The sequence below is a fragment of the Barbus barbus genome (genome assembly GCF_936440315.1).
Source record: "Barbus barbus genome assembly, chromosome: 24".
Taxonomy (NCBI): domain Eukaryota; kingdom Metazoa; phylum Chordata; class Actinopteri; order Cypriniformes; family Cyprinidae; genus Barbus; species Barbus barbus.
Window position 1 is genome coordinate 10611828 of NC_136752.1, and position 18837 is coordinate 10630664.

General features: G+C 38.5%; 1 protein-coding gene across 3 annotated transcripts in view; it reads left to right on the forward strand.

Moving 5' to 3' along the window:
- Window positions 1-18837, forward strand: part of LOC306843448 (SUN domain-containing ossification factor-like) — a 53795-nt gene that overhangs the window by 18250 nt on the left and 16708 nt on the right. For 2 of the 3 annotated variants that reach the window (XM_079374963.1, XM_079374964.1), the window contains exons 2-11: window positions 9218-9326; window positions 10090-10215; window positions 11433-11809; window positions 12327-12437; window positions 12780-12948; window positions 14617-14722; window positions 15806-15933; window positions 16119-16186; window positions 17099-17206; window positions 17534-17639. In XM_079374963.1, the coding sequence (XP_079231089.1) occupies window positions 9218-9326; window positions 10090-10215; window positions 11433-11809; window positions 12327-12437; window positions 12780-12948; window positions 14617-14722; window positions 15806-15933; window positions 16119-16186; window positions 17099-17206; window positions 17534-17639 (1408 nt within the window). The remainder of the gene's footprint in view (window positions 1-9217; window positions 9327-10089; window positions 10216-11432; window positions 11810-12326; window positions 12438-12779; window positions 12949-14616; window positions 14723-15805; window positions 15934-16118; window positions 16187-17098; window positions 17207-17533; window positions 17640-18837) is intronic. The other variant, XM_079374965.1, reaches the window with a different exon arrangement.

Sequence of the window (18837 nt, forward strand, 5' to 3'; positions counted from 1 at the left end):
TTGTGTACGAGACGAGACACAATTTTTCCTCTTACTTAATTTACCCAATTAAAGTTTTATAACCATGTTATAAATGAACACTTTTATCTTTGATAAATAGTGGCTGTATAAACAACGTGCCACTTCCATCAACCGTAAAAAGCAACCACAGTATTTGCATGAGCATTCATCAGTAATTATTTATGTACACTTTGCACAAGATCAGGTGCTCTCAGTTTCTCTTGTATTTGCACTAGACCGTGTTGACTATAGCATGAATTCTCTCTCTCTCTCTCTCTCTCTCTCTCTCTCTCTCATATTAAATGGGGCTTAAATGTTTGCTTTAGTGACATTTAATGACATTTCCTGGTAGATTTGAATGGCATTGTTTAGGATTGTTGTACAGTTGTGGCTCCTGGTCTGTTCTGGCATGCAGAATAGGGCTAAAGCTAACAGGAAATGTTTGGGGGATTTTGCTGGGCGCCTGGCTTTCCTAAACCCACTCATCCAGACAGGCTGAGAGAATAAGCACCGCCACAAAACGAAGCGATCTGTCACATCAAATGGAGCACCAGCTAATTGATTGCCATTATTTACTGTCTAGTGTCCCGTCTGTCCTAGTACATACTTTTGTTGTGAACTGCGTTGCTATTTCCCTCACTTGTTTGGACAAACCCTCATGTAGTGCTGAGATGGTCCACAATGACTGCTGGGTTGTGATTATATTGATTGTTTGCATTGCATCTCAGATTGAGTGTTTCTTTTACAATTTGGCTTTTTACTTAGTGAAGTAAGGTGATTGGGACATAACCCAACAACTTGCAAGTCTATGGCCATGAACTGGTTCAGATAAACATGAATGCCACTGACACCATCAACATAATAAGGCAAGGCAAGTTTATTTATATAGCACATTTCATACACAATGTTAATTCAAAGAGCTTTACATAAATGGAAATAAAATAATCAATAAAAAAAAATACAATAAAACCAGAAATTAAAAAATTGATTTCAAATGAATTTAGAACAGTTAGAAATAAAAAAGATTATAAATAAAATACAGTGCAGTCAGTTCGCACGTAGCATAGTGCTCATTCAACAAATGCACAGCTAAACAGAAGTTAAACACAGCTAAATACATTGATGGTACCCACTAAGACTGTTTATGTGAATATGTAGCTACACTGAGACTAGCTGATTCCTATTTTTGATTAGCGCTTCAAGAGATCCAGTTTCAGCTGACTTTCTGAGAAGGGTGTAAAACCGATCTTTTGGTTCAACAAAAGAAAAATGTGTTTGTACATGAACTAGTTTGGTATCTTTTCCCATATCTTGTCCTAAGGGTGACAATGAAATGTTTGATGCATATGTGATATTTGTTTGATGTAATGGAAAATTAAGCAAGAAGTCAGCCAACGAAACGGCTGGTTTGTTAATGATTCTTCTGTTAGGACAACAACTAGCCTAGTATTAAAAACGGGTACAATTCTGTTCAGAAGTTTAAATGTGGTAAGATTATTTTATTGGTTTAAAATGTTTTTTGAAGGCTGAATCAAGGCTGCATTTTTTTGATCAACAATGTGAATTATTATTATTAAAGTAAAAAATATTTTAATGTATTCTAAAATGTAATTTATTCCTGTGATGCAAAGCTGAATTTTCAGCATCATTTCTTCAGTGTCACACGATCCTTCAGAAATCATTCTAATATGCTGATTTGCTGCTCAAGAAATGTTTATTTATTAATTATTATTATTAATGTCGAAACGTTATACATTTTCAGGATTTTTTGATGTATAGAACAGTGTCCTAGTTCTGCCGTTGTCATCAGCGTCAGCTCTTATGTCTGCTCGATCCCCGCTGCTGTGCTTCCCTGTAAGTGCTCTCATAAATAAGGGCTAAATGGGAGATGATATTCTCCCACTGAGTTCCCATAAGCTTCCTGTCCAATGGAAGAGCAGCAGTAGCTCTGATATTCCTGGGGAAGTCGTGGCCTAATGGTCAGAGAGTCGGACTTGTAATCCAAAGGTTGCGGGTTCGAGTCTCGGGCCGGCAGGGATTGTAGGTGGGGGGAGTGAATGTCCAGCGCTCTCTCCACCCTCAATACCACGACTGAGGTGCCCTTGAGCAAGGCACCGAACCCCCAACTGCTCCCCGGGCGCCGCAGCATAAATGACTGCCCACTGCTCCGGGTGTGTGTTCACGGTGTGTGTGTGTTCACGGTGTGTGTGTGCACGTTGGATGGGTTAAATGCAGAGCACGAATTCCGAGTATGGGTCACCGTACTTGGCAGTATGCCACTTCACTCATATGCTTGTGGGCCACACGGCCTCCTGTGTCGGGCTGCTTCCCAACAACGGAAATATCTAAATATGAACATTTATTTCCCCACGCTCTGCTCTGCTCTTTGTTTGTGGTTATTTAACACACTCAGCATCTCTTGAGACTCGGATGGTTGTTATGTAACATCAGAAAAGGACAATATTTTAAACTGGAGAGGGTCAAAAGCCAACATGCATGAGCTCAACGACCCTTTTTAGGAAGATAATATAAACATATTTTTTCCCTCTCTTTTTACGGAAAGGGTTTGACCTGTTTTCTTGTCATGACATGTCTGATGGTTTTTGCTGTGCTGTAGTAAAAAGATATTTGACTACTACCACTGGATTAAAAATTGGCATCATAAAGTATGTGTATCTTCTCCACACAGGCCTACAGTGAGTCTTGTGTGGTATGGAGGAATCTTAAGTTTTAAATGTTAGTAGGTTTTGATCTCATTCATCTATCTGTGGTGTTATTTTTATTTCCACCCTGATGAATCACTCCGTTTGACCTACATTTGAGTTTTTTTTACTACCTCCTGCTCCACCTCTCTTCTGATCCTCATTCAGTGCTGCCTTTTACATGAAACCAAAATGATTTCCATAATTAAAATCTGTTGGTGTGTGCCAATGAATGTAGATCAGTACATATGAGAAAAGTGGAAAGAATCAAGGCGAGACACAATAAGCACTTGACGTTGTGCTTAACAGCAGCTGATGACATCTGATGCTTCTGCTCATGTCATCTACAGATGAGCTGGAATGGACATTTACATTTCAGTTTTACTGTGTTTAGATTGTATTACAAATATGGTTAAACTTTTCTATATTTATTACGTGACTCTCTGGAGTACTTCATTTTGGTAAATTTTAATCTGTACAACTTCTAGTTGTCCCAGGCAACTCCTATCACTTTGCACTCTGCTGCTTCTCAAATAATTCAATTTTAGCTCAAATCAATACTTAATGAATGATTTGTTTAATTGTTACTGACCTTTTTTAATAATGTATATTTAGCTGGTCATTAGCACAAAGATAGGATCACCCTGTCTGGTTTATTGTACAGGCACAATCATTATCGTATCTAGGGGGTACTCAACTGCTTTAGGCTTTCCAGCAACCTTTTATGTGGACTCGACCATTGATAACACAGAGTTCACTAACAGTATTTTCTGATTCTTTTAAAGGTGACGCATCATGAAAATATGACTTTTTTTCATGTTTAATTGCTATAATCGGGCCCCTGGTACATCTACCAACCCAGAAAATGTGAAAAAGAACGACTCAGTAAATTTATCACCCACGGCGTCGCCATTGTGTTTTTACAAGCGACAACGGTGTGCCACTTCTAACGCCATGGAGAAAGGTTTAGCATAGCATGCTAACTGTTCAGTCTTTGGCTGCACTGACGAGCACAGAACACTATTTAGAATCCCAGCCTCAGAAGTGACGAGAGAGCAGTGGATTCTAGATCTAATATAAACATGCCATTTCTTTCCCAGCTGTTTTCCTTCACAGACATAACCGACTGTTTTTGTAACTCGTGAGTTTAAATTAGTTTAATACGGTTTAAAACATGATTTCAGCATGATAGACATGATAATCAAAACCAAACAGATGTTTTTAGCAGAGTATCTGAGGAACGAGCTGCAAAAGCACTGCCCTATTCTGGAAAAGGTGGCGGGGAGCAGCAGCTAATTTGCATTTTAAAGAGACATGCACAAAAACAGCCTGTTTCTGCTTCCACTCAAGATTTTCAAAATGATATAATAAATTATCTGTGGGGTATTTTGAGAAGAAACTTCAGACACATTCTGAGACTTATTTTACATATTGTAAAAAGGGGCATAATAGGTGCCCTTTAATTTTGCAAACTTTTTAGCTGTAGACTGTGAACTATGACTAAACTTAGACTAAAATTTTAAAACTCAAATTCAAAAGCAGTTTAGCAGATTCCTTTTTCCATTCTTAAAAATTGTGTAAGTTGTTGATAAATCAATTGGATGCAACAGTTTAATACATATATGACATATACAACTGTTAAAGCAAAACTGAAAATGTGCTATACAAAAGTTAATAGTATATTTAAAAGTATTTTGAAACTGATAATTCTAGTTTAGTGCATTTTTCTCTCTGGCTGCGTTTACGCTTGGCATTAACATTCGATTACTGTGATCCGATCAAGCAGATCGGCTCGTCAGTCAATTAGAACACGGTGTGTTTATACTTGGCAACATCAGCGGACTTCTCTATCTGGATAACCGATCGGATCTGTCGTTCCCACGCAATATTTAAATAAGTCTGCAAAGGATGGCCCTGGTGCAAAGTCCACCTGAAGTAGTGGGTTTTCTTTTGCAAACCATTTTTAGTCACGGGACATTTAACAAAGGAAAATAACTGTACAAGTCTACCTAGCGCTCCACGGCCTCTCTCTTTTGACCGTTTGCGAGAGAGGGTGTGGACACTATGGCTGGGTTGTGTTTACTTTGCATTGAGATACGATCACAATGCGTCCTCGACTACCTCTGGACTAGGACTCGCTGATCGGATAACATTCCAATCAGAAGAGCGTTAACACTTGTCTTTTCAATGTGTATGTGGGCAACATCCGGATACAGGTCGCATGTTAATGCCAAGTGTTAACGCAGCCTATGTATAGATTTATTTTGCCGTCTTCACTAAGCTGCCCTAGGCAAATGTAGTTTATCAATTTGTATGTGACGTCCCTGACATTATTGTTTTGAGGCATTTGACCCACAGGCATATACATTGTTGCTCAATAACTCAATAGTGACACCTATATGGATGCTATATCTTTGTGGGTTTGTGTGTGTTCAAGGTTTGACCCATTTAATCATTAGCTCAGATCCATATGCATCAGTCATAACATATAGAATCGGAGGGGTGTAAAAACCTTCCTTTTCCTCTGTTGTCTTATGAACATCATTTTAGAATAGGTCATTTATGGCTCGTTTTGCAATTTTTCCATATTGTAAACGGTTTCATTATGTCTTAAAGTGGGTGTGTCTTTACTGCTGTGACTTGGCCATATACATGCTTTCCTTAAGTAAACACCTAATTACAAGGCCTGATAATAAGGAGAAGAGTCCCATCAGAGGAATCACTTGACAGTGGTTAATGTCCAACGTTGAATGAGGGTTTGACCGTACAGGCCGAGGTGCTGACAGTGTGCTAACATGAGCCTGCATGTGTACAGGTTCTCCTGACTCCTAAATCTAGTCAAGGTGACGCTCTCAAGTTACTCAGTTACCATCTGAAACGAGAGTGAGACAGAGAGTGTGTATAATGACAAGCCCCAGCTGTTGTTCATTCTCCAACAAGCCATCTGACAGCTTTCTTTGGAGGGCAGATGCATAGGACAAGATTTGTGCCATGATTTTACCTCCTGTGTGGATCTGCTCTGGTGGTTTAATTCAACTGGTAGGATTAGGAGGAGATGACTATTGAATATATGATCAGTTTGGTGCATAGTGTCATGGCATGTTTTCGGGACTGAACAGACTGTGTGAGTGTTGCAAGGTGGCATAAACTTGGCTAAATGTAGCTGAACACAGAATAGAAATGCTAAGTAGGGCAATGTAAATTTAAATTTTTTTTTTTTATCAAATTCTGTTTTCAATTTTTTTTCTTATTTTTTTAATGGTTACATTTTAATTAAAGTTTAATAGGCTACGTAAACCAAAATCAATGTAATGTCTAATCAATTGAATTTATGCAACTTTAGCAACGCAATAATTTATTAAAATTAACAATAATAGGGCCCTGTGCAATCTTTTATTTCATCCAAATAACTTTTGCCCCCCATTTTCTGTTTTAATTTTTCTGGTTTCTGTGTTTTATGATTTAATACAAATTTCTATCATCAAACTGTGGCAATCAAACAAATTCATAAAACGTCAGTTTTAAAATATAATCAAACTAAATAAAGCAAGTTTTTGAGGATTACAGTATAACTTAAAACATGAAAAAATATTTTGTGTGGTATTCCTTTTTTATTAAGCTGTACTACTGTTATTTTTATTACTCTGAGAATACATTGAACAATAGTAATATATTTTTGTAAGTTTTGTCTTGACAGTTTTGAATTGAACAATTCTGTGACTTTTCATGTTGTACAGGAAATTTTGTGTTTTCTACTTCACAGAAATCATAGGCCTTTTTTATGTGTCTCTACAGTTGTGTTTTGCCACGTAAAATCTGTGTAATGATTAACTGGTCGTTTCATTCATGCAGTTAATTTCTCAACCTAGTGAAGAGTGAGGTAATAGTTAGCCAAGCACAAATATGGTCTATGGAGTAGAACTAAACATGAATTAAATTCTTGAGCACATGCTCTGATGCATTGAGCCTTAATGTTTATGTAGGCCATGCAAGTTTGAATCCTGCTCAGTATTTTACATTCACAATTTCCTTATGGCCAAAAAATAAAATAAATAAATTATGAATCATAATTGCTATTACAATTAAGAATGATGTGTTTGTAAAAGTATTGTACAAAGGCCTGAGCTGTTAGGCTGTCAGCACACTAAAATTTTATAATTGAAATCAACGTTATAGAATTGCAATGGTCTGCAATCCTGATACTACTTTAAAAAGTATTGTGTGAACCCTAAAGCAATCAAATTCATTAGATCAGAGGTCCCCAACCACCGGGTCGCGACCCACTACCGGGCCGTGGAAGAATATCTACCGGGTCGCGGGAATATTCTGGGGAAAATGTGTATAGATATTAGGGGTCGACCGATTATCGATCTGGCCGATTATTGGCACCGATATTAAGCATTTTTATGATAATCGGCATCGGTCATTTTCAAAACCGGTGTGCCGATAAAATTATTTAATTATGAAACGCGCTATTTGGCTCTGATGCAGCCTGTCGGAACTCACCACTCTGTGGCCTAGAGCAGTCTCCGCCCACCGCGCATCTGATTTGTTGAGTCCGACCAATCAACGTGGAAGACTAAAGGCGCTCTCACACCGAAAGCGCTTGCTGACTGGTGTTGCTTCATCACGCATCAGTTATCTCTCAAAGGCAGCAGCAGACGTTGCTCAAGTTGCAATAAATTACAATCCACTACACTGAAGTTGTAAAAACCTCAATATTATCTATTTATGGTTTCCGAGATGGGGGAAACGCAGGGGGAATCGCGGAATCCAGTCATATGGAATTTACTGTATAACGCGGAGTCACGGAATTAGTCAAAGTTTGGATTAATTTGGATTATGAATTCTGCATGTTCGGCGTGTCTCTGTATATGTGAAAGGCACAGACGCGCGGTTTTGACACACACACACACTGAAGTGCGCGACGCTCGCGGTGTTTTCCGCATCTGCCATGTCACTAAATGAGGACATAAATGCATGAACATCATCCCCAGAACTGCTCTGAGAGTTACTTCATGAGCATTTGACTGTTTCGTTTGAGTAAAACGATCGTCATATCATACATGGGCTACAGAAACTTAAGAGGTCCTCATGGCAACCCGTCAAAATAAAAGTTCGGTTTATTTACTAATGCTACTACAATTATTACAACTTTTGTTTAAAAGAACAATCACACAATACGCTATTTCTTAATTTCAATAGTAAACCCATTTGTTTGCCAAAAAATAGTTCAACTCTCATTTGATTAAAAGATAAATTAAATTAATGTTTTATGGCTTCATTTGCACTGCTCTGTAAATGAAAACTGATGGAAATTACTGTCACATAGGCCAAGATTAAGTTACTGTCACATAGGCCAAGATTAAGTTACTGTCACATAGGCCAAGATTAGGATGACGGAAATTGGGACATTTCAATAGGCTATTGAACCAAGTGAGCCTATAACAGGCTATTAGTGTTATAGTTTCATTAAAATAGTTGCGGTCTTCTTCGCAACTTCTACAATGGAGCTATGAAGACAATTAAATTATTTACACTTATTATATACATTGTGCTTTTTAAGTTAATCAATTGATGTGCATTAGATGATGAATTGAATTGTCACCACTTGTAGGTTATGATTTAGTCATCAGAAAATAATTAATGAAGAATTATGAGAGGTTATGCTATTACACATACATTTCTAACATGTAAATTATTGAAGCCAAATACTTACATTTCCCAAGCTGTTTAGCTGTAGTATTTAGTATTCATAGGCTTAATCATGAAGTATACAGTGGCCCCACTTTTAACTCTCTCTTTATATATTACCCTTATTGTAGATGGATGCATGGGGGAAGACAAGAGTAAGAAGTGCAACCAACACTAGGGAAGGCCGTTTTTGTCAGAGCCCTTGTTATTCTTAATTTTGACATTCATTTTAATTTTTACACCAGACATATATATCGGTTCAATATATCGGTTGTCGGTCTACTTGGTCTGTAATAATCGGTATCGGCCCTGAAAAACACATATCGGTCAACCCCTAATAGATATGACGCTCTGTCATTGTGCGTAAATGATTGCTCTAATTATTCTGTATTTTCGTTGTATGCGATTTGATATGGAGTAGCAATTTGATGATTTCATGTTAAATTAGTAAATAAAATATTGCTCTGATCTGTCATGGCTAGGGCTTTAAACGGATCGCAGTTGATCCGTGACCAGGTCCAGACCCCACCGTTCGGCGTGTGATTCGCAGATTAATTTGCCAATTTACACATTCAAGCTATTTAAAACCACAAGAAGAAGAAACGAAACAGAACTCAATTCGTTACTTGCGCGCTGTACTCTCATACACCCGAAGCGCGCACAAGCATAGAGACGTGTTTCAGACAGCGCGGCATACCGAGTTATTCCTCTTTCTTGTTTCCCTGCATTTAAGATACATATGCATGGGGGTTTGCGGTTATGTCGGTCATGTAGGTCCTTTCCATGTTCGAGAATCTTACGTTTGTCTCTGTGTGTTGCAGGCACTCTTGTCATCATGTTTATTGTTCAGAAGAGATCTCCTCTGGCCCAGGACACCCTGCACAGGATGACAGCAGTTACACAACGCAGGAACCAGGGGCTGACGACAAGGTAAGGAAAAACAATGACTCCACGCAGTTACCAACTAAATGCCTCAATGACTTTCTAGCAGTTGAACTCTTCTTCTTTTATGTTAGTGAGCGTGTGTCCTTTACACCGGTGAAATGAGAATCATATACATTTGACTTTTAGAGAAGAGTGATTCTTTGGCTGTTGTGTAGGTTTGAGTAGCCTCTGAAGTTGTGCAATAGTTCCTCATTCAAAGTGCAGGCTGTTGTTGACACTGTCTTTCAGCAGGCTAATCTATAAAGAGACTTGAAGACCGGGGCCCCAACAAAGACCTTCCTCTTGTGTAACCTATAGATTCAAGGCTGTATAGGGGTGTGGATTCTTCTGGTTCTCCAATATTTCTCAGTGGCTGACTGATTAATCCCAGTTTAGCTTGTGTTAGCATGCTATCTTTAAAGTTACAGAAGCATTCGAATGTTCAGCTAAAGCGAGAGTCTGTAAACTTACCCTTTTTGCATTTCAGCAAATTTTTTTCCCCTCCGGCAGTCACAAAAGTGTTTCCTCTTTGCTCCTGCCAAACTTGAACGATAGCTGTTTGCCCTTGAAAAACGTCTCTTCCACCCTCATAGAAACAAAGCCAGTTCTGTCAACTTATCTTTTGTTAAAAGAATCACTCATCAGTCATTCCAAACCCCTCTGAGGAGCACAAACGGATTTTTGTTTGTGTGAGAAACTGTCCTTGTAACCCTTTCTTTCTCTTTATTTAGATGTTTTACTCATACGAAACATTGATTTTCTCTTTTAGGTTGAAGAGGAAAGGGCGACACACACTCAGTCATCGTACGACATGGGTCTGGAGACAGAGAGAGCTGCACTAAAGGATACATCATTGCACTCACAAGACGCCCTGCACGAAGAGAAGCACAAACAGGTGCCATTGCAATCCACCCATCATTTATCGGTTTTCTTTTATTACATATCTCAACCTTGGATGTGACATACACATTTGACATCTTATGTTTATTTCAGTTGACTTGCTTTTCTTTGACTTTAAACTCTTTGCATAAAAGCAATAAACATTTGGTTCATTATGAACAACATCGTAGAGTAACCAGTGCCTGACTGCTTTTGGTTCCAGAAGTATTTTTCCATAGAGATTTAGCAAATATGCATGTTTATACAAATATTGTAGATTGAGAACTTGGGGAGACTGACTCATTTGCAGTGCTTCATGGGAGTAGGTGGGCACTGAAAAGCTCTTTTGGTGCAATTTGCTTAACACAATTCACTGATTCGAGAAGATTTTTTGCATAATCATGGGTTATGTAACTTTTCACCATGTACTGTTAAACATGATCATTTAAAAGGAAAGTTCAATCAAAAAATTTAAATCCTGTCATTAATAGCTCCCCTTCATGTCGTTCCAAACCCATAAGACCTTCGTTCATATTCGGAAAAAAAATTAAGATATTTTTATGAAATCTGATCCTGCATGGACAGCAACTTGACTAAAACTTTCAAGGCCCAGAAACGTAGTAAGGACATTGTTAAAATGGTCTATGTAACATCAGTGGTTCAACTGTAATTTTATAAAGCTACGAGAATACTTTGTGCACAAAGAAAACAAAAATAAAGACCTCATTCAACTATTTCTTGTCTTCCGTGTCAGTCTTCGACGCACATTTACTATTTTAATGATGTTTTTGCTATGTTTCTTGGCCTTGAATGTGGTAGTTGCGTCGCTGTCTATGCAGGGTCAGAAAGCTCTCAGATTTCATCAAAAATGTCTTATTTTTGTTCCGAAGATGAACGAAGGTAACAACATGACTGTGAGTAATTAATGGCAGAATTTTCATTTTTGGATGAACTATCCCTTTAAAAAATAAGTTGAAATAATGCGGGCTGATGGCTTCAACAAAAGCATATACCGTCGATTAACCTTGTAGCTCACAGTTGGGTCTGTCTTTAACTGTTTTTCAGTTTAAAATCAACTCCCTTATGGAGGAAATGAATAAGATTGACTGCCAGAATCAGACTTCTTCCAGCTCACGTCTGCAACCAAATCATAGTCAAGATATTTTTTAATAGCAAACCCTTCTTCTGTTGCTTAATTGTTAATGTCTTTATCTGTGTGTCTGTCATTTGTAGACTGTGAATTTGGAAGAAGTGTTGGACGAGCCGCAGATTCAGCTTGAGTCGGCTCTCCCTGAGCTAGAAGAACAACAACAGGAGCAGCAGCAGCAACCAGAATCCCAAAGCTCCCAACAATCAGACCAACAACAGTCAGCTCAACCACCAACACTTGCACAGCCCCAAACAGCACCGCCACTCTCCCAGTCCCAGCCAGACCCTGAAACTCCACAGGCCACTGCCACAGAGGACCAGGCTGCCCACCCCTCCGCTGCTTTAACCCCCCCACAGACTGACCCACACAGAGAAGACCCATCTGCACCTCCTGCTGAACTCCAGAAGAGCCCAGAGTCAGCCTCACCTACCTCAGTCACCACCTCCGAGAGCTCCTCCAGGTGAGTACAAGCACAGCCGTTTGGGAGAGAAGAGGGTGGGAACTTTAAATGTTTGTTATATCGTTCATTTTGTTTAATTTTTTTTATTTAATTTTATTTTCTTATCGAGTCATTTCTGTGATCCATTTCTGCATCCAAACTTTTAAACCGAATCAGAAAAGCATACAATCATCACTTCATGGACATCATATGGCACCTACTTTGGATATTTTTTTCAAGTGCATCACAGTGGATCTCACCACCTTTAGTAGTCCGCTATGACTTGTTTTCACCGGACTTGGAGCGTTTACGTATTACGAAAAAGACAATATCACTTTGCGATTTAAAATTTTATAAGCCAGTACTTCAAGAACCTTTTATAGAACCCTGGACAAATGTTCAGTCCATACGTGGAGCCAGATTACTTTCTCTCTCTTATCCTTTCTATCCCCCTCCCTCTCTCCATTAGTATTCCTCTCCCATTCCTCTCTATTTTCCTTTTTCTTGGTGTAAACCCCATTTGATTTCTTTCCTTCAGTGGACTAGATGTTCCGCGTCCTGATGTCCCTGTAGAGAACTCTAGTGCCAGTCAGTGTGAGGTGGGCTCTGTGCCCCCCTTCAGCCAGTCCCTTGGCACCACGCTCACCAGGTGAGTACCGAGCAACAGGTAAACGGCTACATGATTACGGTAACTCCAGTACTCGCGTTGCATCAGGTGACTTGGTAACCAATGGTTAACCAAGTAACGGAACTGCTCCAGGCACATCAAGCCACGTCTTCTCTTGGTTTTTTTTTTTTCCCTTTTTTTATTTCATTTCATTTTTGGCAGTTTGGTTTACCATTTAATTTTTTTTCACAATGCCATGATGCACCATTTTTAATTCTTGTTTTGCTTGTCACTTGCATTACTTAGTTTTTTTATGTGTAGCAATATACTAAGGTCACTTTCTTTCCCCACCTTCTCTCTCCTCTGTTTTCTTGCTCTTAATAGTGTTGTAGAGGAACATGCGGAGAACCAAGCAGAAAACGAGTCTGCCACATTGGGAGTACAGAGTACAGAGACCATTGCTGACCCGACTGCCACTCTGCTCCCGAGTGAGCTGGACCTCACAGAGCTGGGGCAAACAGCCAGTATCCCTCCATCTACAAAAAGCCAGCAGGTACACACACGCTATTTGTCAGACTAATCTAACATGGCTAGTTAATTCTAACAGTGAGAGAGAAAGCAAATACCCACGAGGCTTTGCATTACTTAAACCCCATTAAATATGGTAAAATCACTTTAATACATATGACTAATGCATAATGCTTTTAGAAAATGGAGGCAAATGTTCAATGAACAGTTAACTGTATTAATTATCAAAATAAGTAAAATTGAATTTTCTGTTTCATGTGTATATAGAACATTATATGTGCTGAAAAATACAATGAAGTGATCAAATATAAATAATTAAATAGTTTAAAAGGTAAATAATTAAACCACTTGACAAATACATAGATGAATATATAATATACAGTCTTAACATATTAGACATTAACTACCAAAAGGTTTAGTTTTTTTATGCTCGCCAAGACTGCACAGTAATATTACAGTAATTATAAATAAAGGGTAGTTTATTCTTGTGATTGCATACTAATATATATCAGTTTGATGCATCTTTGCTAAATAAAAATATTACTTAAACAACTTATGATCCCATACTTGATAATGACATATAATCGGATATACTTCAGGTATGGAGCTAAAAGCTATAATGTCTGTATTTTAAGACCGTTTCAAGCCCTGAAACATTTTATAGTTTTGTTTTTCCTTGGCGTACACCACCTAAAAGAGCATGATGACAATAATCGCTACATTTTGCACCCCATAGTGTTCCTACCTTACCTTTTTCACCTATTATGTAGAGAGTGAAAGGGTTTGTATTCGATTACCACTGAGCCTCTCCACACCCTGCTGTTAGTGATCTGCAGAGCTAAAACATCCCCTCCTCTCTCGTAAAGCTGCTCTGACACGTACACACTAAATGGAGAAGATGAAAGTGGAAGAGAAAGCATAAGAGTGGAGGAGAGGAAGAAGAGGGAGTTAGGCTGAGAGAGTGCATCAGCATGCTTGTTTTCCACAGGACAGCCTTGTAAATGTTTAATCAACCAAATGCTCACTCAGCACTGCTATTTAGGCACTGACAGACACAAAGAGAGGGATAGAGATAAGGGAGACAAGAAAAAGGGAAAGTGATGGGGAGATAGAAGGAAAGACCACCCTTTTGCGTAAAATGTATAATGCCAAAGGGTCTGTCTCTTATGTTTACCAGAACTGCATTTATTTGATCAAAAATACAGTTAGAAACAGAAATATTATTGCAAATTAAATCAACTTTTTAAATTTTATTATATTTTAAAATGAAATGTATTCCTTTGATACAAAGCTGAATTTTCAGCATCGTTACTCCAGTCTTCAGTGTCACATGATCTTTCAGAAATCATTCTAATATGCTGCTCAAGAAAAATTTCTTATCGAATTTGAAAACAGTTGTGCTGTATTTTGTGGAAACAGTGATGATGTAATTTTTTTCAGGATTCAAACAGTTCAAAAGATTCAAGCTGTTCATAACTGTATTATTAGAATAATATAATATTTGATGTTTCATTTACAGTTATGTATATTCTGGACCAATACCAATTTCTCGTTTGCTGTAGCTACCCAGCATAATGCTGCTGAAATAGAAAACACAAAATTTCCAAAATGCCATTTCACAGTTTTAGGGCCAAGGAAGGTTGGGTTATGGTTTGCTCAGTGTAATAAAAATATGATGCTTTGTTTTTTTCAGGTGGTGGACCATGAGGGAGCAACAGACCCTCCTGTACCCAGTAAAGAGGACATCCCCACTTTTGATGAGTGGAAGAAGAAAGTGATGGAAGTAGAGGAGAAGAAAAGTAAGAGATGGCTTTGGGTCACATGCACACTCACAAGAGCTGCATGTTCATCAGTGAATCATCGTATGCCAGGCTGCCCCCGTGCTTCTTCTGCATCAGTGCACACTCACACGCACTTCCTTTAGGACACACTTCTGCTTGATTTCACAGAGCTGTTCCTTTCTTTTTATCTCTTTCTATCATGAATTTCTGTTTCGCTCTCTTGCTTTTTCTTGCTTGTAGTAATAGCTTTTTTTTTTGCTTGCTCACATTTATCGGTTCAGTGGTGAGCTCAGTGACTGTTGCATAACCCAGTATGCACACGTGTAAGCTACTGTAATGGATTGCTTCAGTACACTGCAAAAAGAGTAACTAGACTCTAAGCTCATGCTCCAGGCCAGCTAAACAATTCAACTTTTGCTTTAGTGCATCTGGGTTTTTCACATCTCTGTGTGCACATTCAAATCACAAAGTCAACTAATTAACAGCCACTGGCTAACAGTATGTTAATTGACCCTTGTCGTAATTAGCGGGTGCAGTACACACAATAAAACTAGAGGGCTCTCAAAGAGCAGCTCTTCAAGTACATAGAATTTGGGTTCAAGTGAGGATTATGTATCACAGTATCACACAACTGAAATTTGATCAGTTTCCTTAATATTTTGGGTAAGGATTGGTGCTATTCATAGCTCGGGCTGCTTGACCTAGAATGTTCTCGAAAAACAAATTTGTCAAATCAAATATAGAAAACGAAATTATTGTCTGCAACATGTTGAGGTCGCTTTTTCAGGTTGTTTTGCAAGCTGTAATCAGCACAATGTTAATGAATAGGTTTTTTTTCCTAAAGATTGTCATGTAAGGTCATGATAGCAGCTACTGAGATAAAAACTATTTTTTTTTGCCATTCACGGGGGTTATCTGTTACAGATAGTGAATACATACTTGAATGCTATGTGCATGAAGATAAGTTGTTCTTTTGTTTTCAGTGCTGTAATTGACAGGTAAACATACCAACGTGCACTTTGCATGACACATTCGTACTCTCATACTAGGCCAAAAGACTTGACTGGGGATCTATATGTAACCCTGTTTTGTTGGTTTCAGGTCAGTCTCTGCACACTTCATCAAATGGCAGCCCTCATCCAGTCAAAAAGGTCCAAAAGAATTTCAAGAATAACTACGCTTCTGTCGAATGTGGGGCCAAAATCCTCTCGGCCAACAATGAGGCCAAGGTACAGCGCAAGAAACTGCAAAACAGCATAATGGGGCAGATAGAAAGATAGATGGATTTTCACCAGGGGCATAAAATGGGACAATCTTTTAATTACTTGTTCCTGCATCTGCAATGTTATTGATTAGTTTGAGATCAGCAATTGTCTAACATATGTGTGTTTTATTGTGTGTGTTGTGTTTTTAGAGCACATCTGCCATCCTGATGGAGAACATGGATCTGTACATGCTGAACCCCTGCAGTACCAAGATCTGGTGAGTCACTGCAGATAAAGAGAAAAAACAGACTGCAGCAGCTGCTCAGAGACAATGAAGAAATAGATTTTACACTCTCTATTTTCTTATTTGTGTAAATGATAGGGGGAAACTAGATTAAGTAATATAAACCCTGTGTATGAGTTGAGATTTGTCTTAATTTGTGTTTATGTGAAAGTGCTATCATTCTGATTTCTAAAGAAATGTATCAAATAAGAACAATTGTGATAAATCTTGATTATAACTATAATTGTAAAGTAAAAAAAAGTCGTAAAGTCGTGACGTATTGTCAAGTATGGTGACCCATACTCGAAATTGGTGCTCTGCGTTTAACCCATCCAAGTGCACACACACAGTAGTGAGTAGTGAACAAATCCACACACACACACACACACACACACACACACACACCGTGAACACACACCCGGAGCAGTGGGCAGCCATGCTGCAGCGCCCGGGGAGCAATTGGGGGTTCGGTGCCTTGCTCAAGGGCACCTCAGTCGTGGTATTGAGGGTGGAGAGAGCGCTGGACATTCCCTCCCCCCACCTACAATTCCTGCCGGCCGGGGGCTCGAACTCGCAACCTTTCGATTACGAGTCCGACTCTCTAACCATTAGGCCACGACTTCCCCCTGTAATTGTGCATCACGAATTACATGTAATATTATTGCACTGTAAGACCATCTAAAATGAACTAGTGTAGGCAAAAGAAGTGGTTTAAAAACCTTAAAAAAATAAATGGTGATGAGTCATGACATCTAGAATATAAATAAAACACCACAAATTTGCTTTGCATTCATATAAATGAATTAAATTGCCTTTTGTTTCAGTGTTAGTTGTTTTTGTGTTAGCAAGTTACTTAATGTTAAATTAATTTCCCATTTGTTTCCTCTATCTAATCTTCAAATACAGGTTTGTTATTGAGCTCTGTGAGCCAATCCAGGTGAAACAGCTGGATATTGCAAATTTTGAGTTGTTCTCCTCTACACCAAAAGATTTCCTTGTGTCTATAAGTGACAGGTAACATCACTCACATAGACGTACATAGTATTCCCACTCCTAACCAGGCACAATGCAATATGTTGACTGATCTCCATGTTGACTGAGTTTTTGTCCTGGCCAACCACAGTACATTTCACTGGTTGCAGTGAAATTTAATTCGTCCAAAATCCTGCCTCACATTAAGTATAGAATATGTTGTGGTTGGTTTTGATTGTCATTCCACATTTTCACGTTATGTGACAAATTGCATGTTGTTGAAATCTTATCACTTCATGCCTGGTTGGGAGACTGCGTTATATAAATACCAACTTAACCTTTCCTTTAAAAATTGTTTTTCAAATTCAGGTATCCAACCAGTAAGTGGATCAAGCTGGGCACCTTTCACGCCCGTGATGAACGCACAGTACAGAGTTTCCCTCTGGATGAGCAACTCTATGCCAAATATGTCAAGGTAGAAGGGGCGCCAGTCGCTACAGTTTGCTAAAATGAATTGTTCTTCCCAAAGCTACTTGATAGTGAAAATTCCTTGAGAGTGGAAATTTTAGAAGGGCGTTTCATTATGGTTTTTGCTCGCTTTGTTGCAAGGTTGATCACTGTACAGTATGTTTTGTCATAGTGCCCCACTAAGAAAAGCTAGTTTTGTGATAGTAGCGGGGTAGACAAATGAAATATGTTAAATAATTAGCAAATTTAAACTGAAAATGTAAAAAAATATATGTATGTAATAAACTGTAAAAAAGAATATTGGGGATAGAACACACCACAGTATTAAATATTAAATACTTAATAGTATCAAAGTATTAAACACAAGAGCGTGATGTCACTGATCTGTGCTCTGACATTAGTGCATGTATCTATAAACTATAACGTCTGAAACATGAGCATCTTAAAAAGGATCACACACACGATTGTTCTGTCACCTATGATCTAAATAACATGGAATTACATTAACAAAGTGTGTTTTTTAAGGTGACTGAATAAGAGGCAGAGAAAGGGGGGACAGTTTAGACATATGAGGAAAGCCATACCCTTCCCTCAGGCCTGAGAGTCTCATGACTGTATTGTTCAGTTTAGAGCTGTGTGTAATGTACTATGCAGAATATACACACATTCATAACCTTTTATAGATTTGCCTATAAGCTTGGTGTGTCTATATATGTCAGTGTATTAAGAGATGGTAGTGCTTGGGTAGAAACACATTAACATTCGCTAAGACATTTTTTTAATAATAAATTAGCATTTTGGGTAAAACAGTTACGTACCCTGTACGATTTACATTTTTTCTTCTCACTCATTCTGATTTATGAGTTCTCAGATTATTATATAATTACCTGTAACATATGTCAGGAGGTGTCATTGATCTAATTGAGGAGTCCCACAATACTTTGCCATTACTGAGCTGCCCTAAACCTGTTCTGTCATGCTCTGCTTGACTTTTGTGATGCTTATTATTTCAGTGTTTTTGTTTGCTTGTTTTCCCCTGCTGTATTTCCCACTTTGTGCTCCTAATTACAGCCTTTGCCTTAGCTGGTTTTCTCCTGCATTGGTACTGCTGCTCAAGTCATGAAAGCAGAGCAAACAAGAACAGTTTGAAATGCTTGACTTGCTACAGCATGAATCGAATCTTTTATACTGATCTTCCTCTGTTT